General features: G+C 44.8%; 1 protein-coding gene across 1 annotated transcript in view; it reads right to left on the bottom strand.

The window, feature by feature from the left end:
* Positions 1–509: 509 nt before the first annotated feature.
* dusp7 (dual specificity phosphatase 7) overlaps positions 510–25315 on the bottom strand; it is a 26542-nt gene continuing 1736 nt past the window's right edge. Inside the window, exons 2-3 of the mRNA XM_084317747.1 lie at positions 11274–11702; positions 510–1977 (exon numbers count right to left, since the gene is read on the bottom strand). Coding sequence (XP_084173873.1) covers positions 1658–1977; positions 11274–11702 — 749 coding nt within the window. The 3' untranslated portion in view covers positions 510–1657. The remainder of the gene's footprint in view (positions 1978–11273; positions 11703–25315) is intronic.

The raw sequence follows: 25315 nt of genomic DNA on the forward strand, positions 1-25315 counted from the left end.
CTCTAGTCTGACCCCAGCCTTAACCCTAGTCTGATCCCAGCCTTAACTCTAGTCTGATCCCAGCCTTAACTCTAGTCTGACCCCAGCCTTAACCCTAGTCTGACCCCAGCCTTAACCCTAGTCTGATCCCAGCCTTAACCCTAGTCTGACCCCAGCCTTAACCCTAGTCTGATCCCAGCCTTAACTCTAGCCCTGACCCCAGCCTTAACCCTAGTCTGACCCCAGCCTTAACCCTAGTCTGACCCCAGCCTTAACCCTAGTCTGATCCCAGCCTTAACTCTAGCCCTGACCCCAGCCTTAACCCTAGTCTGACCCCAGCCTTAACCCTAGTCTGACCCCAGCCTTAACCCTAGTCTGATCCCAGCCTTAACTCTAGCCCTGACCCCAGCCTTAACCCTAGTCTGACCCCAGCCTTAACCCTAACCCCAGCCTTAACCCCTGACCCCAGCCTTAACCCTAGTCTGACCCCAGCCTTAACCCTAACCCTGACCCCAATTGTCCCTGCACACCCCCCAGTGAAGCTGTTGGGGCCCGTTGCAGCCTGGGACCGGCCTGGGACCGGCCTGGGACCGGCCCCCTCCTCTCCTCTGAACGCCTCCCTCCAGCAGGGGGTTCACTACCTAAACCAACAACCTCCTCCTCCTCGCAGCCAGGAGGCGCTCTTCTTTAGTCTCTCGCTCTCTGAGGCCCCTATCGCGTGGGATTAATTCACCTTTTTTTGGACAAAAGATTAGGACTTTATGCGTATAATAATAATATATATATATATATATAAGGTATACATTTGTGCATAAATGTACACAGAAATATACAAGAAATGCATATAGACGTACTCACTTTGTTAAGGACTTGCCCATACGTATTCATTTATGTACATACATACATACATACATACATACATACATACAACATACATACAACATACATACGTGTGTGTGTGTGTGTGTGTGTGTGTGTGTGTGTCTGTGTGTTAATCCTTGGTTTGTAAAAACTCCACATTCAGTAGAGTGACATTTCGACCTCAGTAGAATCCTCAGATTCTCTCCTAGTGGCTCAGCTCAGCTCAGCTGGCCGCCCCGTTAGATCATCACTGGAGGTTCAATGTTCCTATCTTTGTATGTAGCTGTCTGTCTGTCTGTCTGTCTGTCTGTCTGTCTGTCTGTCTGTCTGTCTGTCTGTCTGTCTGTCTGTCTGTCTGTCTGTCTGTCTGTCTGTCTGTCTGTCTGTCTGTCTGTCTGTCTGTCTGTCTGTCTGTATGTAGCTGTCTGTCTGTCTGTCTGTCTGTCTGTCTGTCACTCAGTCTGTGATTTCTCCCGTCTGCCTCTGTTCCAAAGCAGGGCTGTACTCGGGTCCACCGCACGCTCCCCTCCCTGGGGGCGCGAAACAGGACGCCGTCCGGCCGTGTGTGGTCCTCTGTGTAAGAATTAAAAAGCTTTAGCTCCACCGCAGCGCCCCTGTTCTCCTGCAGGAGATCACCCGCCGTGACCTTCATCCTCTCCTCTTCCTCCCCGTAGCCAGGATCACTGATCACCGGCAGATAAAAATCATCCATTAAAACCGGCTGCCGTGCTCTTTGGCGCGGCGGCGGCTGCCGTTACCGTGGTAACAACACGACCGAAACCACCCCCCGGGAAAATAAATCAACCGATCCCCGCCCTCATGTGGATTCCAGAGTGTCCAGCTGAAACACGTTGTGATTGGTCGGCGTGGTGAAGAAGAGCTGGTCATTGGTCGGGGAGGAGGAGGCGTGGTTGTCACAGGGGCTGTTCAGACCCAGCGTCCGCTCAAAGTCCAGGAGCTGACCCATGAAGTTGAAGTTGGGCGAGATGTTGGACTTCTTCCGCTTGACAAAGTCGTAGGCGTCGTTGAGCGACAGGTTGAGCTTCTGCATCAGGTAGGCCACGGTCACGGTCACAGAACGACTGATCCCTGCCAGGCAGTGGACCAGGATGCCACACTTCTTAGATCTGGCCTCGTCTAGAGAGGGAGAGGAGAGGAGAGGAGACAGGAGGAGAGGAGAGGAGAGGAGACAGGAGGAGAAGAGAGGAGAGGAGAGGAGCAGATGAGAGGAGATGAGACAGGAGAGGAGATGACAGGAGAGGAGAGGAGCAGATGAGAGGATGAGCGGAGAGGAGAGGAGACAGGAGAGGAGATGACAGGAGAGGAGAGGACAGGAGAGGAGAGGAGAGGAGACAGGAGAGGAGATGACAGGAGAGGAGAGGAGAGGAGAGGAGAGGAGCAGATGAGAGGATGAGCGGATGAGAGGAGAGGAGACAGGAGGAGAGGAGAGGACAGGAGAGGAGAGGAGACAGGAGGAGAGGAGGACAGGAGAGGACAGGAGACAGGAGAGGAGAGGAGCAGATGAGAGGATGAGAGGAGAGGACAGGAGAGGAGAGGAGAGGAGATGACAGGAGATGACAGGAGAGGGGGAGAGGAGAGGAGATTACAGGAGAGGGGGACAGGAGGAGAGGAGAGGAGACAGGAGGAGAGGAGAGGAGATGACAGGAGAGGAGAGGAGATGACAGGAGAGGAGATGACAGGAGAGGAGTAGAGGAGAGGAGGAGAGAGGAGATGACAGTAGATGACAGGAGGAGAGGAGAGGAGACAGGAGGAGAGGAGAGGAGATGACAGGAGAGGAGATGACAGGCGGAGGAGAGGAGAGGAGAGGAGGAGAGGACAGGAGGAGAGGAGATGACAGGAGAGGAGTAGAGGAGAGGAGAGGAGAGGAGATGACAGGCGGAGAAGAGGAGAGGAGGAGAGGACAGGAGGAGAGGAGAGGACAGGAGGAGAGGAGAGGAGAGGAGGTGACAGGGGAGGCGAGGAGAGGACAGGAGATGACAGGGGAGGAGAGGAGGAGATGAGAGGAGAAGATGAGAGGAGATGACAGGACGAGGAGAGGAGAGAACAGGAGAGGAGAGGAGAGGAGACGACATGAGAGGAGGAGAGGAGAGGAGACGACAGGAGAGGAGGAGAGGAGAGGAGACGACATGAGAGGAGGAGAGGAGAGGAGACGACATGAGAGGAGGAGAGGAGAGGAGACGACATGAGAGGAGGAGAGGAGAGGAGACAACAGGAGAGGAGGAGAGGAGAGGAGACGACATGAGAGGAGGATAGGAGAGGGGACGACAGGAGAGGAGGGGAGGAAAAGAGAGAACAAATCACAATGAGCATCAGAAAAAAATTACACAAAGTACTAATGTCAATAGAATGAATCAATGACCTCCTGAATGAAAGTCACAGAGCTGAACTCAGAGCTGAACTCAGCAGCCTCTGAAGTATAGCTCCCTGCCTCTCCATACAGAGAAAGACTCTTCTCCTCCATTAACATCCCTTCATCCATCTGCCTGCTATCAGCTCCACCCCTCTGTCCCATCAACACACACACAGATAACACTTCCTTCCTTCCTTGCCTCCTCCACCTCCCTCTCTCTCTCTCTCTCTCTCTCTCTGATGGATATCTCATCCTCCCTCCCCCCTCTGCGTGTGATAAATAGTCTCTCTCTCTCTCTTTCTCTCTCTGTGCTATAGGAGTCAGCTACCTCTCTAACTCACTGTCAGAGGGTGTGTGTGTGTGTGTGTGTGTGTGTGTGCGTGCGTTCTCTCGCTTGCCAAAATAAAAGACAAGAATGAAAAAAAGCGCTCTTGTTCCGAGTCGGAGTCCAGACTCAACTAAACACAAGAGCACAAACGTCTCCAGACGGGGTGGTTCTGATTCACAGAGAGGCTGGCGCCCCGAGGACATGTCTGTGGGACGAGGTTAACGGCGGCCAACGCCACTGTTGTATACACACCCAACATCCACCGTCTATCTATGTGGCAGCTGCGGATATGACATCATGATGACATCAGAGGTTGTCTGGTTTCCCCTCCATGTTACCAAGGTCACCCGTTGCTCAACTCAGTCAGTCAGTAGCCGCTGCCTGCTACTGATGATTATTCCATCCATTCATCCAACCATTATTTTATCAATTAAATGGTGCATCATTCTAAACGATACATTTTCAGTAAAAGAGGGGGGGAAAAAAGACAAATGAACGTTTACATTAACGTTTTCCTCATGGATGCAGAGCTGAAACAGAGCTGAAACAGAGCACAGGAAGAACATACTGACTGAACTGTCCTGGGGCACAGGAAGAACACACTGACTGAACTGTCCTGGGGCACAGGAAGAACATACTGACTGAACTGTCCTGGGGCACAGGAAGAACATACTGACTGAACTGTCCTGGGGCACAGGAAGAACATACTGACTGAACTGTCCTGGAGCACAGGAAGAACATACTGACTGAACTGTCCTGGGGCACAGGAAGAACATACTGACTGAACTGTCCTGGGGCACAGGAAGAACATACTGACTCAACTGTCCTGGGGCACAGGAAGAACATACTGACTGAACTGTCCTGGAGCACAGGAAGAACATACTGACTCAACTGTCCTGGAGCACAGGAAGAACATACTGACTGAACTGTCCTGGGGCACAGGAAGAACATACTGACTGAACTGTCCTGGGGCACAGGAAGAACATACTGAACTGTCCTGGGGCACAGGAAGAACATACTGACTGAACTGTCCTGGGGCACAGGAAGAACATACTGACTGAACTGTCCTGGGGCACAAGAAGAACATACTGACCGAACTGTCCTGGGGCACAGGAAGAACATACTGACTGAACTGTCCTGGGGCACAGGGAGAACATACTGACTGAACTGTCCTGGGGCACAGGAAGAACATACTGACTCAACTGTCCTGGGGCACAGGAAGAACATACTGACTCAACTGTCCTGGGGCACAGGAAGAACATACTGACTCAACTGTCCTGAGGCACAGGAAGAACATACTGACTGAACTGTCCTGGGGCACAGGAAGAACATACTGACTGAACTGTCCTGGGGCACAGGAAGAACATACTGACTGAACTGTCCTGGGGCACAAGAAGAACATACTGACTGAACTGTCCTGGGGCACAGTGCATATGTGAATTCTTAAAATGGGTGACACTCCCCTTTAAACCCAGAGCCCACTCCAACAAACCCCTGCCATGACCCCTGCCATGACCTCTACAGATGTCATATTCACTGACATTGAAGGTTACTCCCCTAAATGACCCTTGACGTTTATTGTTTCAAGATTATCTTTATTTTTTATCTATATTATTCTTTAATGAAGAATCTTCATTATCAAGGTCTTTAAACACCTCACATCATCATATTGTTATCATATTCTTAAATTAGTGAAATGTCTTGAAACCTGCATCATCATCTCCATCTCCCAGCAGAATGAGATCTGGAGACAAGCTTCATGAAGGACTTCAAGATTACCCCTGGCTAGGGTTGGGCACCGAAAACCGGTTCTAATTAGGAACCGGTTCCTAACTTCCGGTTCTGGAAGTAACATATCTGCATTTCGATTCTTTAAAAAATTCAATTTTTTTTTTTTTTTTTTTTTTTACTTTGTTAATTAATACCCTAGTTACAGTACAGCAACCAAATTAAACTGTATCAAGTCAACTGAAAATGTGAATAGTATGAAAAAAATGTAAAATTTTCAAACAAAATAAAATTCTCCTGCGAAATAAGCTGTGACCTGCACCTCAAAGAATCGGAATCGAGAATCGTTCAGAACAGGAATCGATATGGAGAATCGGAACCGGAATCGTTCAAATCCAAACGATGCCCAACCCTACCCCTGGCCCTGACCCCTACACCTGACCCTGACCCCTACACCTGACCCCTACACCTGACCCTGAGTGCTACACCTGACCCCTACACCTGACCCTGACCCCTACACCTGACCCCTACACCTGGCCCTGACGCCTGAATACTTCCTGACATGGCTGGGCTGCGGCACTGCAGATATACCCTACTCTGTTTTGAAGCACAGTGTTTTTCCGTGTTCATGACATGGCTTTTGGAGAGTGATCTTCGCACGTGTTTTGCGAGTCCAGTCCGCGGCATGTTGACAGAATTTGCAAAACACCTTATCGCCGGTCATATACAAGTCATTAGGATACTGCGCTGCTCTGAATTTAGGGCTTAGTGTGGAATTTCTTCCGACGTTAACACCGAAGCAGCTAGACGCTTGGACATTGCTGCGTGTTGTGTGTAACGCGCTGTAGCGTCCCCGGTCATGTTCGCGTTGCACCAAACGTTCCATGTTCTCCCGAACACGGAATTTCAGTCCAGATTACGGCAAATTCTGCAATATTCCACGTTTACAGCCGATTCCATTTTTATTGCTCAATTCCGCGATTCCGTGAACGCGGATTTCATATGGCTCTACCCTGAACCCTAGACATGACCCTGAGCCCTACAGACATCAACATGACCCCTGATCCCTACAGACATGACCCTGAACCCTACAGACATCAACATGACCCCTGAACCCTACAGATATCAACATGACCCCTGAACCCTACAGACATCAACATGACCCCTGAACCCTACAGACATCAACATGACCCTGAACCCTACAGACATGACCCTGAACCCTACAGACATCAACATGACCCCTGAACCCTACAGACATCAACATGACCGTGAACCCTACAGACATGACCCTGAGCCCTACATAGGGATGGGTACCGAATAGGGATGCCCCAATCACGTTTTTTGCCACCGATACCGATCACCGATCGTCTTGAGCCATATCGGCCGATACCGATCCGATATCGATCGTTTTTGATACAAAAAAAGATTTTTTTTTTTTCTTTTTCTTTTTTTTATAAAATATATATATTATATAATTATACTTGTAGTTGTATTATCTGCAAGACATCGCCACCACACAACAAGTCAAAATGCTCGCTATCTTCACTGTCTGTGTGTATACTCTGCTTTGATCAAATCACATTCAGCATGCCCTCAGCAGGGTATATCTGCGGCTCTGCAGATATACCCTACTCCCTCAGCTAGCCCTGTTTGTGACTGCGATGCAAGCCGGGGCTCGAATACGCATCGAATCAATGTTATAAGACATTGATATCAGGAGCTATCTGTAGCTACTGCTAGCCGGCTAGATAACGTTAAGACAACGCCTCAGTGAACTATTTAGTTGAATGGGACATTTCGTTTTGAACAGTGAGCTAACGTGAGCTAACGTGAGCTAACGTGAGCGAACGTGAGCTAACGGAGGTATCATACACTAGTACTAGACTATTGCTGGAGCATTTGTTGATATCAGGAGCTATCAGTAGCTAGCCGGCTAGATACCGTTAGACAATGCCTCATCATGTATTAAACTAAAAGTGAATAGTTGACTGGGTCATTTTGTAACGGTAGCTAACGTTAGCTCACGGAGGTCCCACTCTGAACTGAACTGAACTGAACCACTAGACTAGACTAGACCCGTGTTTACACGGTGCGGGAGGGGCTGGAGGAGGAGGAGGAGGAGCAGATGCCGCAGCTCTGTGTGCAGCTCCGTGTGTCTGAGACAGAACTCAGCGAGTGAGATCTCCGCTAAGAATTGGATCATGTTTTTCGATCGGTTCATCCCTAGTACCAAATTAGTTACTTTGAAAGGTACCTACCGAAACACGTCGGTACTACCGAGTATCGATTCACGTGAGATCCAACGGTGCCAATTTTAGGTTATTTATTTATTTATTCATTTAGTTTACCGCAAAACGAAACCACACTTTAAGCGGTTCAGCTTGTGCAAACCAAGTGTTGGCACTTTGTGTGTGCGTGTGTGTGTGTGTGTGTGTGTGTGTGTGTGTGTGTGTGTGTGTGTGTGTGTGTGTGTGTGTGTGTGTGTGTGTGTGTGTGTGTGTGTGTGTGTGTGTGTGTGTGTGTGTGCGCGCGCGAGTGTGAGAGTGAAAGTGAGAGAGAGAGAGCGCGAGAGAGAGAGCGTGTGTGTGTGCGAGCAAGCATGAGAGTAAGTTACTTACTTACTACAGTAAGTGTAGTAAGATGACGGAGGCCCGCTAACATACGCTACACCATAGATATATATAATAAACATAATTATGCGCTACATTGCCCCAGAGCCTTCTAAAAATATTCATTATAGCAGTGCAGGCTCTGCACTGCCCCAGGTGAGAGACAACCAAACTTGTCGTGAAGACCCACCCTACTCTGCCTCTGATTCGCAGACTGTGGGTGGGGGAATGTGATTGGACCAAAGCAGAGTTCAGTTGACAGACACACAGACAGTGGAGCAGTCGACATGCAGAGTGACAGAGACACTGCTCCTGCTTGCAGTTGAGGTTGCATGTTGGATATGTGTGTGACTGACTGTGTATATATATATATTAGGGCTGTCCCCGACTAAGGATTTGGATAGTCGACTATGATTGGCCAAAATTTGCCGTTAGTCGACTATTAGTCGACTAAAAAAAGTAAAGATAAAAGTATAGTTTTAAAAGAAAATCATTCCATTTGGGCTGTGAGGGTGCTTAATGTCTGAAGGAGTCGACTGAAGGCTTCTTGTCCTCTGCAAAAGCATGCAATTGGTCCACTGATGGATACATCTTGATATTTGTCTGGTCTAGTGTGTTCATTAGATGGATGAAATCCTCTTTCAGTGCCTCTGTGCCTGTTTTCTTAGGCAGTTAGCCTCTGGTATGCGTGCCATTAGCGTTAGCTACGCTTCTAGGCCTCTTTTCTTTTGGAAAGAATACAAAAAAAATAAAAAAAATAAAATAAAATTATAAATATACATATTTTTTTTATTCGACAAGAGGTTGGCAGTCGACTACGGCTCCTTTCGACCGATTAGTCGACTAATCGACTAATAGGGGTCAGCCCTAATATATATACAGTATATATATATATATGTTGTTCTAAATAAATAATAATAACTTTATTTGTATAGCACCTTTCATACAGGGGATTGCAGTTCAAAGTGCTTTACATCAGTAAGATGTAAATAATAATAAAGTAATAATAATACATTATTTATTCATTAAATATTAAGTTTGGATTTTTTTTTTTACAACTGAGGTAGGTAGATTACATTTGTAGAGACTAAAGTACGGAAAAAAGGTACCGTTGGGTACCGGTACCGTATCGGTTCAAATGTGAACGGTACCCATCCCTAGACCTACAGATATCAATATGACCCCTGAACCCTACAGACATCAATATGACCCCTGAACCCTACAGACGTGACCCTGAGCCCTACAGATATCATGTCTCCTTCCTGCCAAACAGCAGCATTACTCTAAAAACAACAAACCAACAAACATTCTAGACATTCCAAAAACCAAACACAAACCGTGGCGTTCCCATGGCCCTGACGGACAGGGAATTCCCTAATTTCCTGAGAACTGAGACGAGGAATGTTGGAAATGTTTGAAACAACTGAAATAGATTGAAGATTGTTTGAAATGTTTTTCCAGCATTAAACTATGACTGATATTAGAAATATTAAACGATTGACTGTGAACTGATTCGATTGAACTGAACTGATTAGACTGAGACTGAACCATTGGAATCAGAGAGTTACTTACAGGGGGCATATTATGGGATGGGTTTTGCCTTGTCTTAGTCTTTGTATGGATTTGACAATCTGCAATGATATTTAGACACTGGGGAGAAATGACATAATAATAATAATAATAATAATAATAATAATAATAATAATAATAATAATAATAATAATAATAATAATAATAATAATAATAATAATAATAATAATAATAATAATAATAATAATAATAAATAATTCATTACATTTATATAGCGCTTTTTTAGACACTCAAAGCGCTCCCCACAATGTAGGGTGGAAATGGTCTCCTTCACCACCACTGGTAGCACCCAACCTTGGGCTACGCAGGCTCAATGGCTGCCACACATCACACTACACAATGGCTGAACGGCTCAGGCGACAGGGATTGATATCAGCCAATTAAGGGGAAGGGATGATTAGGTGGCCTTGATGTCAGAGACCTGATTGGGAATTTGGCCAGGAACGTCGGGGGAACCCCCTACTCTCAGGACCTCGGTTTAGCGTCTCATCCGAAGGACGGCACTCGCAGCTGTACGGTGTCCCTATCACCGTAACAGGGGCATTGTTACTGACTAGTCCAGAAGACAGAGTGCCCCCTGCTGGACAACAACACAACTTTCCGACAACGGCCTTGACCCAGGGGCTCGAACCGGCGATCTTCTGATCATGAGTCCGGAGCTCCACTCATGTAGCCACATACAGTAGGTACTCCTTGCTGTTTGGCCAGAGTTTTAAAGTCTTCAGATTAACAAGCTGTTGAGAATTATTGCCATCAATGATGTCATGGGGGGACATAAGCAATCAATTAGCTTTAATTAATCAATTAGTTGTGCTTTTTGAAGCCAGGAACACTGCTTGATGAAGCCCAAGTTTGTAAAATCTTGGGTGTGGGGTAGACAGGCAGGGAAATAAATGATTGAATATGCCTGTTCAATACAAAGGAAGAAAGAGGTGCTGGAAAATAAACGATTATTCTTTGTAATCGATTTATGTGATTCAGTCAATTAATCGTGACATCCCTAGTTGGAATGTAAGTTCTCCAGGGTTCCAGCGGTGCCTGAGATTGAATTGAAGTGATTTGGTGAAACGGTCAACATGAAGTCTGTCACTCCGAAACAAAGACAAATGTGTAATAATAACTCCCAATGATTTCATCCACAAACATTATATCTCGTCAGCAACGGTAGCGAGACAACAAATAACTAGTTATCGTGTACAATAATGTCACGTCTACTCCCCTGTCTCAGTCATCTCGTGTCACCTCCCTCAGATTATAGAGATTTCATTATGGAATATAAATCTCTTCATATGATTGTGGCTGCAGTCAAGTTTACAAACAAACACACAAACATAAGAATACACAAACGTTAACACAAACATCAACACACACACACACTAGGGCTGACCTTCGAAGCAATCGAAGCTTCGGGGCCGAGCTTCGAATTAAAAAAAAATTAATTATTATTATTATTATTTTTTTAATATTTTTTTTTTTTTTTTTTTTATCTTATGTTGTGGGACTTGTACAGCACTTTGGTAAACTTTGTTGTTTTTAAATGTGCTCTATAAATAAAGTGGATTGGATTAATGAATTAAGTAGCCCCTTTCGTGACTGTGACGCAGCCAACACGGCTGTGTGATTTAATTCAAGGTGGATCGCTGTTGTCGTTTGTCGTATTATGTCTTTTTCTTTTTTTTTAAACTTCGATTTTTTTTTTAATGTTCGAAGCTTGTGCCATCGAACGAAGCTTCGAAGCTTCGAAGTATTTAAGACAGCCCTAACACACACACAATCACAATTCCACAACCCCCCCCCCCCTGCCTACCAATAAAGGAGATGGCCTCAGGGAAGAACTGCGCCAGGTTCTGGCTCCAGTGGTCCGAGATGGGGATCTGCTTGTACTTGAAGTCTCCGTCGTGTTCGAACACGTTGGGCAGGTTGGGCGTGACGTTCAGGATGTACTTGATGTTGTGCTTCCCCAGGACGTCCAGGTTGGTGGAGTCCTTGGCACAGCCCAGGTAGAGGTACGGCAGGATCTGAACGGGGAAGGCGGCCTGGTTGTTGGGCAGCGGGCTGCCCTCGGACTCCGTGGCGCTGCCCGGCTCGCGGTCAGACTCGCCGTCGGAGCAGTCGGAGCTGATGCGGAGGCCGCCCAGGCCGAGGACGGAGGCCGGCGGGGAGCTGCTGGGGCACGAGGTGTCCAGGTTAGTCTCACAGTGCTCCGGGTACTCGGACTGGAACTTGTTGAAGCCTCCTGGAGGACAGAGAGGGGAGGACACAGAGAGGACAGAGAGGGGGGACAGAGAGAGGACAGAGAGAGGACAGAGAGAGGAGAGAGAGAGGACAGAGAGAGAACAGAGAGAGAACAGAGAGGGGGGACAGAGAGAGGACAGAGAGAGGACAGAGAGAGGAGAGAGAGAGGAGAGAGAGAGGGGACAGAGAGAGGACAGAGAGAGGACAGAGAGAGGACAGAGAGAGGACAGAGAGAGGGGACAGAGAGAGGACAGAGAGGGGACAGAGAGAGGACAGAGAGAGGACAGAGAGAGGACAGAGAGAGGACAGAGAGGACACAGAGAGGGGACAGAGAGAGGGGACAGAGAGAGAGGACATAGAGAGGACAGAGAGGACAGAGAGAGGACAGAGAGAGGACAGAGAGAGGACATAGAGAGGACAGAGAGGACAGAGAGAGGACAGATAGAGAACAGAGAGGGGACAGAGAGGACAGAGAGGGGACAGAGAGAGGACAGAGAGAGGACATAGAGAGGACAGAGAGGACAGAGAGGGGACAGAGAGAGGACAGAGAGAGGACAGAGAGAGGACAGAGAGAGGGGACAGAGAGAGGACAGAGAGAGGACAGAGAGAGGACAGAGAGAGGACAGAGAGAGGACAGAGAGAGAACAGAGAGAGGACAGAGAGAGGGGACAGAGAGAGGACAGAGAGAGGGGACATAGAGGACAGAGAGAGGACAGGAAGAGGACAGAGAGAAGACACAGAGAGGACAGAGAGAGGACAGAGAGAGGACAGAGAGAGGACAGAGAGAGGACAGAGAGAGGACAGAGAGAGGACATAGAGAGGACAGAGAGAGGACAGAGAGAGGACATAGAGAGGACAGAGAGGGGACAGAGAGAGGACAGAGAGAGGGGACAGAGAGAGGACAGAGAGAGGACAGAGAGAGGACAGAGAGAGGACAGAGAGAGGACAGAGAGAGAACAGAGAGAGGACAGAGAGAGGACAGAGAGGACAGAGAGAGGACAGAGAGAGGACAGAGAGAGGACAGAGAGAGGACAGAGAGGGGACAGAGAGAGGACAGAGAGGGGACAGAGAGAGAACAGAGAGGACACAGAGAGAGGACAGAGAGAGGACAGAGAGAGGACAGAGAGGACAGAGATAGGACAGAGAGAGGACAGAGAGAGGACACAGAGAGGACAGAGAGAGGACAGAGAGAGGACAGAGAGAGGAGAGAGAGGGGACAGAGAGAGGACAGAGAGAGGACAGAGAGAGGACAGAGAGAGGACAGAGAGAGGACAGAGAGAGGACAGAGAGAGGACAGAGAGGGGACAGAGAGAGGGGACAGAGAGAGGGGACAGAGAGAGGACAGAGAGGGGACAGAGAGAGGACAGAGAGAGGACAGAGAGGACAGAGAGAGGACAGAGAGAGGACAGAGAGAGGACAGAGAGAGGAGAGAGAGGACAGAGAGAGGACAGAGAGAGGACAGAGAGAGGACAGAGAGAGGACAGAGAGAGGGGACAGAGAGAGGACAGAGAGAGGACAGAGAGAGGACAGAGAGAGGACAGAGAGAGGACAGAGAGAGGACAGAGAGAGGAGAGAGAGGACAGAGAGAGGACAGAGAGAGGACAGAGAGAGGACAGAGAGGACAGAGAGAGGACAGAGAGAGGACAGAGAGAGGACAGAGAGGACAGAGAGAGGACAGAGAGAGGACAGAGAGGACAGAGAGAGGACAGAGAGAGGAGAGAGAGAGAACAGAGAGAGGACAGAGAGAGGACAGAGAGAGGACAGAGAGGGGACAGAGAGAGGACAGAGAGGACACAGAGAGGACAGAGAGAGGAGAGAGAGGACAGAGAGAGGAGAGAGAGAGGAGAGAGAGAGGACAGAGAGAGGACAGAGAGGGGACAGAGAGGGGACAGAGAGAGGACAGAGAGGGAACAGAGAGAGGACAGAGAGGACAGAGAGAGGAGAGAGAGAGGAGAGAGAGAGGACAGAGAGAGGACAGAGAGGGGACAGAGAGAGGACAGATAGAGGACAGAGAGGGGACAGAGAGAGGACAGAGAGGGGACAGAGAGGGAACAGAGAGAGGACAGAGAGGACAGAGAGAGAACAGAGAGGGGACAGAGAGGGGACAGAGAGAGAGGACAGAGAGGGGACAGAGAGAGGACAGAGAGAGGACAGAGAGGGGACAGAGAGAGAGGACAGAGAGGGGACAGAGAGAGGACAGAGAGAGGACAGAGAGAGGACAGAGAGAGGACAGAGAGAGGACAGAGGACAGAAAGAGGACATAGAGGACATTTACATTTAGTCATTTAGCTTACGTTTGTGTCCAAAGCAACTTACAAATTGTGAACAACAAGTCAGCAGGAGGGGTATCTGACAGATAAGGGTAAGTAGCAGTGATCGTCAAACAGTGTCAAACTTTAGTGTTACACTCTCAATGCATAGTCGTATAAACATATTAGCATGAGAAGTAGTAGTATAAGGATAGTAACATAGTACATAGTGGTAAAGTACATCATAGTAAAATAACTATATATAGTAAATATTAACAGTATATTGTCCATTTATTATGTTCGTTTTTAAATGTAGTAATAAGATTGACACCACAACAGGAAGAGGTTGGTATTAAGTTAAGTAGTTAAGGAAGGTTTTAGTCATTTCAGACCAATATCAATTTTAAATATAGATTATAAATGATATACTTCAATTATAATTATTGGTTATAAGGTTAATTGGGAATCCTTTTCTAATCAAACATTAGAAAGATTTGGCTTTACAGAAGATTCAATCCAGTGTATCAAAGCCATTTACAAGGAATGGTTGCATGAATGCAGTGGCGTCATTTTGGTATGGAACTCGCCATACCTTGGCTTCTAGCCAAATTTGACATTTTAAATCAATCTGAAATACTTTTTGTCATTTGTGACAAAATCATCTCATTTGCATGTAATTTGTGACGCGCGCTGATGTTTTGGTCCGCATGTTGATCTTTGTCATTTTAGTACACCCCACCACCCAGCCTATGGGCGCTAAACTGCCATCTCCATTTCTGGTGACCAGGAAGCTGTGATCCTTACCCTGATGAGATCCTGTAGTTTGAGAGACCTGCCTTTTTTATGTGACATATTGTATTATGTTTTTATTGTGTGCTTTTATCTTTTTATCTTATGTTGTGGGACTTGTACAGCACTTTGGCAGGGCTCTACGCTAACCTTTTTCCCAAGCTCCTAAATGAGAAAATTTAGGAGCACACAAAGAAATTTAGGAGCACACAAAAATATTTAGGAGCACAGTAAAAATATTTCAAGTAACAGTTTATATATTTTTTCAAAAAGAAATGTATATTTGTACTGTGCCTGTGCAAACAGGACACACATCTGTGCAATAGCACATACCACCAAAATCACTGGCCCACTGTGTGCGTGTGTGTGTATCTGCGTGTGCAAACGGGAATGGGACACAGACATTTGAACTATTAAGTGATTAATGCCTACTGTGGCAAAGTTGTAGCCACAAGGCAGTGACATTGAACTACTGCTACAAAAGTAACAGTCACTTAACTTTAGCTTTTGCCCCTTTTATGCATACAATGCCTATGTTTTGGCTAGTGTTGCTCCTCTAGAAAAAATAATCCTTTCAGGGTTGCCTATTGAAATACTGTACACCTCCAGTACAGAAACATTGTTTATGAGTTTGCGTGTCAGGTAGACCATTGATTGACAGTCGATTCTACCAATTACGTCACACCGCCTGCACCCACCTCTGCTGTTGATAACGCTAGCCAAGTTAGCACACACACATACACACCAGGGTTTCCGTTAGAAAATATTGGGGCCGGTCTCCCTGTCCTGGAAGATTTCAATCTCCCGGACAAATGTGAGAAATTCTGGTCAGTTTATTGAGCTTAAAAACAATTGATAGGCAGGCTATATAAAGAATGACATCCTCAAGGCATGTAGATTTATAATATTTTAACTTAAAACTAGGCTACTTTTGCGTATACAGTCATTAATATATTCCAAATAAAATAAGTCCCTCGAGACTCCGTGCTGCTGCTGACTTGAAACCAAAAATAGGTGTCTGTGGGCAGTCGGCCCGACATTAAACAGTAGTCTGTTATAATCACATTTTTATGAGCTAACGAATTCCGTTATATTGGACATTTGTATTAATTATATCAAGCGAAGAACTGAGAAATTTGGCAGAGAGAGACGGCAACATTATCGTGGGGTTCAACGTTGCGTGATCGCTGAAACCAATCTCCGCCTCCCAACGAAGCGATAAACGAATCCCAATAGTATGCAACTGCAGAGCCGCAGAGCCAGCGGGTCCGGTCTGGGGACCGCTCAGCAGCGCCACCCACCCAATGGCTGAATTGCCAATGGCTGAATTGGAGTATTGCACTGTGCGGGCACAACTGTGAGCTCTGCGGCTCTGCAGTTGCATGCTTCTCGCTAATTCACCATCAAGCTCCCGCCCGCCATTCTCATCAGCAAACCACAGGTCGCAGGACATTATGACCGGAGATATTTAAATATGTCGGACTTCAACAGATTTCCCCGGTAAAAAAAACTGTAATTACTGGACAACGGAAACCCTGATACACACGTGCACAGTGGGCCAGTGACTTTGGTGTAGGGGTGTAACAATGCATCGCAATGCATCGATCCTAGGGGGAAAATTCAACTGCATCGATTTGAAAATGTTAGAACGATTATCGCAATTTTAATGTGTACACAGTGTTATGTTATTCTCATGTCCGTTACAGCCAACACAACGACATACGCTACTACATCAACGTTATGATTAACAAAGCAAGGCATTCGTTTTGTTGCATTAACGTTATATTACTATTGCTATCGATAAATCTAGGTGTTCTAAAATCTATTGCTATTGGTAAGACTAGAATAAGTTACATAAAACTTAATGTTACTGTCTCGGGAAAGTCTCGCATAGCGCAATGGCGGACTTTCCGGAAGTAAAAAAGCAAATGAAAGCTTCCGATTGGTCATTTGCTTTCTTTCCCTTGAAACCAGTCACGTCACTCTACTGTGATTGGACCGTTGGCTTGAGTGCAATGTGGGACTTGTAGTTTTTGAACGATTAGCAGCGGAGAGAAAAAAGCACGACTGAGGTTGTAATCTTCACTCGCACACTGTGCGAGTAATTGATTTTTCAGGTTCGCACACACATATTATTAGGGGCAAATGCGAGTAAAATGGTTGCACTGTAGAGCCCTGTTTGGTCAACTTTGTTGTTTTTAACACTAGCACAGCCGACAAGGGGTCAAATTACCCCTAGGCATTTTCAATAAATGTATCCTCATCACTCGGTCGAGCTCCAGCTCTGTCACTCAATGACTTTTCCTAAAAGTACCCGTTTTATCTGGCACGGTTTCAGACATTTCTAAATGACTTCAGGAAAATATAATTAGAACGTTATTCCACATATATATGGAATATATATGTGGAAAGTCACAGCACTTTGCAAGCGTCTAGCGCAGGGGTGGCCAACATGTGGCTCGCGAGCCGCATGTGGCTCTTTGCCCGTCAATGTGTGGCTCTTCCGTCACTCAAACCTCATATTTTTATATTCAGAGGTAATTATATAGTTTACACGGTTTGCTCTATAAATAAAGTGGATTGGATTGGATTATCACTACATTTCACAAAAATAAATATATGTAACACTATAGCATTATGATCCACTGGAATAAAAAAAAATAGGTTTACTACTTACATACTGTAGTTATCTCCTTTGTTCATTAATGTTACCTAAATGTCATATAAGTGAATTGTATAAAAACAACTCACCAAAATTGACTATTGCACAACTGATTTGACAAATAATTTCCACCAAGGGGGGTACTCCCCACCTTCACCCCCCCCTTCACCCACTCCCTTGCCATACCTTGGCTTTTAATTAAATTAATTAAATTGTATTGGGAAGAGGTACCAGACAGGGATGTTGTCTTAGTCCTACTCTGTTTGCTATTTATATTGAACTGTTGGCTTAAGTAATGGGTCAGTTTTCCTTTTTGCAGACGATGTGATGATTTATCTTACTGATGTCGACACCTCCTTTCCAAAAATGATGGGGGTCATAGAGAAATTACTATGCAGGGTATAAATGTAATATTTCAAAAACTCATATTCTCCTATTCAAGCAAAAGTATACTATTAAATGGGATAGGATAGACAATGCTAAACATGTATTAAACATCAACTCAACGTCAACACGCTAGTTTGCCGACAGGAATGTAACAAACAATATGGTCCGTGCGGAACACCTTATCCCCATTCCCCAACACATAGTTCCGCAAAAGATGAATTGTTTAAATGTATGTTTAATCCAGTAAGAATAGTACTAGGCTATATAACATACATCTGTGCAAGTAGATTACATTAACAAAACGAATTGTCCTTTTGACATGTAGCCTACATATTCATAATCATGAACGTTTATTTGGAAGTATTTTTTATTCTGTACTTAGTTTGAAAGTGGTCAGACAGTTCCCTGTCTGTAATACAGACAGTCTTCACACATTCATAAATAACACTTACAGAAAAGCTGATTGTGCGTGTTTGTGCATTGTAATAAAAGACGTATTGTTCAATGGGGGAAATTATTTTTTTTATGTACCGAATACCGTGATATACCATGAAACCGTGGTATTTTTGCCCAAGGTTATCATACCCTCAAAATGTCATACCGGCACATGCCTACTCTGGTGTGTCGTATATAAAAACAGCGCTCTTCAAATGCAAGCAAAGTTGCTGTTACTGTGCATCGTATACATGTTGATGCACACAATGGTAAATGGACGGCATTTATATAACAGTTTTTAATCCAAAACGCTTTACAACTTATTCACACATTCACACAGTGAAGGCAGAGGTGCCAACCCACTCATTGGGAGAAGTTAGGGGTTAAGTGACTTGCTCAGGGACACTTGCACCCGATATGCTGTCGAACCGAGGACCTTCTGATTACCAGACAATAGGGGTGTAACGGTACAGTACGTGTATTCGTCCCACGAATTTACGGTACGGCCGTCACGGTGCGGTACGCGCAGCCATACGACGAATACGCCCCAGAGTGCACACACGCGAGTCGCACATGCAGGCACTCGCGAGGTCCGTGCGAGAACAGCGTGCGGCACACCGAGTCCCTGACTTCAGTTCAAAGCGGCGAAAGTGCACGGAGAAAGGCACATACATTGGAACAGCTGCAGGGTCATTACAATTTTAGTTTTCTTTCGTTTTCTTGTTCGCCCAATAACGTTAACCAAATGAAACCAATGGAAAGACACACACACACCAGCGTTTCCGTTAGCCGGTAATTCAGAGCAGAGCCGGAGCAGCAGCAGCACAATGCAGTATTCCAGCAGTACTCCAATTCAGCCATTTTCAATTCAATGTTGGGTGGGGGGCGCTGCTGTGCGGTCCCCAGAAAAGAGCCAATAACAGCTGAATCAGCTGCTCTGCAGCGCCATACTCTTTGCAAATAAGTCGTTGCGAGGTGGAGAGAGTCGTCACGCAAACCCACGATAATGTTGCCGTCTCTCTCTGCCAAATTTCTCAGTTCTTCGCTTGATATAATTAATACAAATGTCCAATATAACGGAATTCGTTAGCTCATAAAAATGTGATTATAACAGACTGTTGTTTATTAATGTCGGGCGACTGCCCACAGACACCTATTTGATTTAAAGTCGGCAGCAGCACGAGTCTCTGGACTTATTTTATTTGGAATATAATGACTTTATACGCAAAAGTAGCCTAGTTTTAAGTAAAAATATTATAAATCTACATGCCTTGATGATGTCATTCTTTTGTTTTGTTGTCATTCTTTTGCCTATCAATTGTTTTTAAGCTCAATAAACTCTGACTGGAATTTCTCTCATTTGACCGGTAGATTTCAATCACTGAGACTGACACTGAGGCCGGCAACAATTTTTTCTAACGGAAACCCTGACACACACGCACCAACAAACACATCAACATTCTCCCCCGCCGGACTCACAGGCACAGCTCATCAAATAAAAAAAAGAAACATACTTTTCCGGACAGATCATCTGAGCTCCTCTCCAGTTGAACTGTCTGTTACTGTGTTTAAATCCAAATAATCTTCTGCCATTGTTGTAATATGTCATCTGTTCTCTAGTATTCAGTCTCGTCTGAAGTTAAATTCTCTCTAGAAGTGAAACTGAAACTTATCAAGGATAAATTGTTAAAGGGGCAGTAGGCAATTGGATGCCTGAACACAGAATGACACCAGTATCACTGACTACCACGGCAAGCCTAAAGAAAATTATTCTATTTAATAATAATAATTATAATAATTATCATAAATATAATATAAATTAAATTAATTTTTTTTTAAATGTATATTAATAATAATAATTATAATATTTAGTTTCTGTTGTACCGAACTCATACCGAACCGTGACCCCAATACCGAGGTACGTACCGAGCCGTGGCTTCTGTGTACTGTTACACCCCTACCAGACAACCATTTTACCTACTAAGTCACTGTCACCCAATGGCAGATTCATGCAATTCAGTTTCTTCAGAGATGTTAACATCCCTCGATGACACACACAGACATAACACTTCATCAAAACACCACACCCCTGTCCTGACACCTTTTTACACCTGTGTCCTGGCATGTCAGCTGTCTCTTTTACATGCCTGTCCTGACATGTCAGCTGTCTTTTACATGCCTGTCCTGACATGTCAGCTGTCTTTTACATCCCTGTCCTGACATGTCAGCCGTCTCTTTTACATCCCTGTCCTGACATGTCAGCTGTCTCTTTTACATGCCTGTCCTGACATGTCAGCTGTCTTTTACATGCCTGTCCTGACATGTCAGCTGTCTTTTACATGCCTGTCCTGACATGTCAGCTGTCTCTTTTACATGCCTGTCCTGACATGTCAGCTGTCTTTTACATGCCTGTCCTGACATGTCAGTCGTCTCTTTTACATGCCTGTCCTGACATGTCAGCTGTCTCTTTTACATCCCTGTCCTGACATGTCAGCTGTCTCTTTTACATCACTGTCCTGACATGTCAGCGTCTCTTTTACATCTCTGTCCCGACATGTCAGCGTCTCTTTTACATCTCTGTCCTGACATGTCAGTCATCTCTTTTACATCTCTGTCCTGACATGTCAGCGTCTCTTTTACATCTCTGTCCTGACATGTCAGCCATCTCATCTCTGTCCTGACATGTCAGCTGTCTCTTTTACATCTCTGTCCTGACATGTCAGCCATCTCATCTCTGTCCTGACATGTCAGCTGTCTCTTTTACATCTCTGTCCTGACATGTCAGCTGTCTCTTTTACATCTCTGTCCTGACATGTCAGCTGTCTCATCCCTGTCCTGACATGTCAGCCGTCTCTTTTACATCCCTGTCCTGACATGTCAGCTCTCTTTTACATCCCTGTCCTGACATGTCAGCTGTCTTTTACATCTCTGTCCTGACATGTCAGCTGTCTCTTTTACATCCCTGTCCTGACATGTCAGCCGTCTCTTTTACATCCCTGTCCTGACATGTCAGCCGTCTCTTTTACATCCCTGTCCTGACATGTCAGCTGTCTCTTTTACATCTCTGTCCTGACATGTCAGCTGTCTCATCTCTGTCCTGACATGTCAGCTGTCTCATCTCTGTCCTGACATGTCAGCTGTCTCTTTTACATCCCTGTCCTGATATGTCAGCTGTCTCTTTTACATGCCTGTCCTGACATGTCAGCTGTCTCTTTTACATCCCTGTCCTGACATGTCAGCTGTCTTTTACATCACTGTCCTGACATGTCAGCTGTCTCTTTTACATCACTGTCCTGACATGTCAGCTGTCTCATCTCTGTCCTGACATGTCAGCTGTGTCATCCCTGTCCTGACATGTTAAAGCCGGACCTTTTATACCTTACCTACCTTTTATATACCTTGAACAGACTGTATGTAAAAGAGACTCAAGAGGAAATATGAGCTAGTAGACTATAGAACAACAACAGGTTATATGAGGTAGGACATGTATTCAGCTAGTAGACTATAGAACAACAACAGGTTATATGAGGTAGGAAATGTATTCAGCTTTTGGATTATAGAACAACAACATGTTATACGAGGTAAGACATGTATTCAGGTTGTAAACTATAGAACAACAACAGGTTATATGAGGTAAGACATGTATTCATCTTGTAGATTATAGAACAACAACAGGTTATATGAGGTAGGACATGTATTCAGCTTGTAGATTATAGAACAACAACAGGTTATATGAAGTAGGAAATGTATTCAGCTTGTAGATTATAGAACAACAACAGGTTATATGAAGTAGGAAATGTATTCAGCTTGTAGACTATAGAACAACAATAGGTTATATGAAGTAGGAAATGTATTCAGGTGATTGATTGATTGATTGATTGAAAACTTTATTAACAGATTGCAGAATGGGTACAATACAGTACAGCTCAATACACACAATTGTTAAGGGGATGCAGACCAGAGAAAGACTTTCGTCTTTTTTACATCAGGGTCCCCCATTTTCAATTCATCAGGACATATATGACATACATGACATACAGATAGTCAGTACTGCTACATCTATACATTTATGACATACCAGATTTGCAAATACAGTCAGGAAAAGGGAGTATATACATTTGACGTAGAAACTGTACATTGGAGGAGGTTGGGTGGGGGGGGGTTGGGTACACTGGGATATTGACAACCATACTGGGTAATCTACATTGGAGGTGGTTGGGGGGGGGGGGGGCACACTGTATAAACAAGCAAAACTGTACATTGAGGGGGGGGGGAGACACTGTACAAACAAACAAAATTGTACATTGGACTATTGACAAAACCATACTAGGTAAATTACTGTACATTGGAGGGGGTTGGGTTAGGATATTTACAGGGGCCAGTGTTGAATTGCAGTCTCCCGTAGGTGTCCCTTGAGAGAGGTTTTGAAAGTGGGTAGTGATCCACATTCCTTTACAGCTTTGGGTAGGGCGTTCCACATTGATGTGGCATAATTGCGAAACGTGTTTAGTCCCTTATTTGAGCCGAATCTGGGTTTAACATGATTTGTGGAGCTCCCTCTGGTGTTGTGATCGTGGTATTCACTGACCTTTGGGAAGTATTTTGACATGTACATGGGTACCTTGGTCGTGTAGTGTATCTTGTAGATCAGGCCCATTGCAAGTTGCTGTACTCTGTCGTCTACTCTAAGCCATCCTAGGTTGTCAAAGTGGGCAGGGGTGAGGTGGGTTCTAGGAGTAAGGTCAAGCAGTAGTCTGACCAGTTTGTTTTGAGATGTTTGTAATTTTGTTTTTAGCGCCTTTGAGGTGCTTTGGTACCATGAGGTGCAAGCATAGTCGTAGTACTATAGAACAACAACAGGTTATATGAGGTAAAAATGTATTCAGCTAGTAGACTATAGAACAACAACATGTTATACGAGGTAAGACATGTATTCAATTCGTAGACTATAGAACAACAACAGGTTATATGAGGTAGGACATGTATTCAGGTTGTAAACTATAGAACAACAACAGGTTATACGAGGTAAGACATGTATTCAGGTTGTAAACTATAGAACAACAGTAGAGAATTGTGTCTATTTGGGTGGAAACGTGAAGATAAACTAAAGTGAGCTGTTTAAAAGAAGATGCTAATAATAACTATAGAGCACACGGACATGGTGAAGGGCCTTTACATGTCAAACAGTCCATAATCATTATGAAACCATTAGCCTTGTTAACCATTAAATACCTTATTACACATCATGCATGTTAACCTGAGGAATGAGTCGCCCTGTACAGCATGTGATCAGACCTCTTACCGAACACGCTTCAAGGCATCTGGAGTCAGGATTCTAATTTAATGGAATATAGGTTACAATCTATTACTATCTGTTGTTACATATCTGTAGATACTATACAGAGATACTATATATTTGTACATATCCCTTACCTACTAGTTACGCTGCTGGCCAGTATGACTTACTACCATAGTGTCTTTATACCTGTATCACTGTACATAATAATACTGCAACTCTGTACATACATCTTCAAATTTATTATTTATTTATTTGATATCCAGTTTAATCACCTGTACATTGTATATTGATGTTGCACTTCACAGTTTAATTTGCACTCTGGTTGGATGCCAGATTTATTTTCATTGTACTGTACTTGTGCTGTATGATGACAAAACATTTGAATCTCATCTAATCTAATATAATATGTGGGATTTGAATCATTATCAGTGACAGAATAGCTCTAACAGACGTGTCCCATTTAAAAGAGATGGATCAAAGGGCGAACGCACAGCTCTGAAATGATCAATCAATTATCAATTATGAACACATTATATAACCGGTTATCAATGATCAATGACGGGACAGCATGGATAGATGTGTTCTATTAAGAAACCGAACGACAGAGAGGATGTATGTCTGAAAGAAGGGGCCGTCATAAAGGCCTTGAAATATGAAAAAGACCCTGGTTTATTAATGAATCCATTATCAACGACAGAATGGGTTTTTGACCAACGCGCCTCATTGAGAAAAGACGAAAGCCACGCGACTGACTCTGAGGAGAGCAGGGTGAATTATGGTTTTAAATAACTAATAAAACAGACCTAACATGCTACAATATATTTTAATATGATGAACACAACAGCACAGCTCTGACAAATGTGTCCCGTTGAGAGAAAAGACAGAACAAGGGGGGAGAATGTATATACGTCTGAAATGATCAATTATCATTATCAACAATATAACATCGTTGGCGTGTTTCTCTGTATGTAATACGGTTTAAAGGATGATGAGCTGATGTTTCAGCCTCTCTGACAGATGAAGCCATTGAGAAAGATGGGAGCCTCAGCCACGGGGGACGCCAGGCTGGCCGCGCGCTCGGTGGGCTTTTTTTGTGAATGACAGTTGTGGTTTACACAGCTTCTATAATCTATATACAATACCTCTGTATGAGACATGTCTTCGTTATATAGAACACGTGAAATAATAAACCCCTGTGCTCTGAGCTCGGTGTGTTCGGTGATGTGAGCTTGTGCTGAGAGTTGCTGCCTGTTCCGTTTCTCTTCCCTGTTCCATTCATGAAAAAAAAGCCAGCTCTCTCCTCTGAGGCAGGACAACATGGCGGGGCCATTTTGCAGCATTAATTGAAAACATATTTAACGCAACTTCCTAGGATTTTCAGGAACACATTCCGCCGTTAACACAACGACATCATACGCGTTCTGGGGGAATACGAATCACATTACTGGTCTATTTTTAGGCAGATAGGTAGGCCTGTAGGTTTGCTATTATAGCATATTAATTTGGAAATGCCTAAACAGTATAATATTGCAGGCTGGTAAATGTAGGACTATACTGAAATGTCTGTTTTTACTAGTTGGCATAGAAGAATAAAGTGCAGGCCTATGTTTACCCTGCTTAATGTCGAATAGCAAAAGGTGACAACAGTATAATATGCGAAGTTCACTAAGTGTACTATTAGTCTAATTCAATCACACTACTGCCGATCATGGGTTTGTATTGCTCTACTCTATTAATTGGCGTGTCATGAAAGCTACAATAACGATATTCCCTTTTGGTCAAACCTGAATGTA

This window comes from Notolepis coatsorum, assembly GCF_963971535.1.
Source record: "Notolepis coatsorum genome assembly, chromosome: 6".
NCBI classification, from domain to species: Eukaryota; Metazoa; Chordata; class Actinopteri; order Aulopiformes; family Paralepididae; genus Notolepis; species Notolepis coatsorum.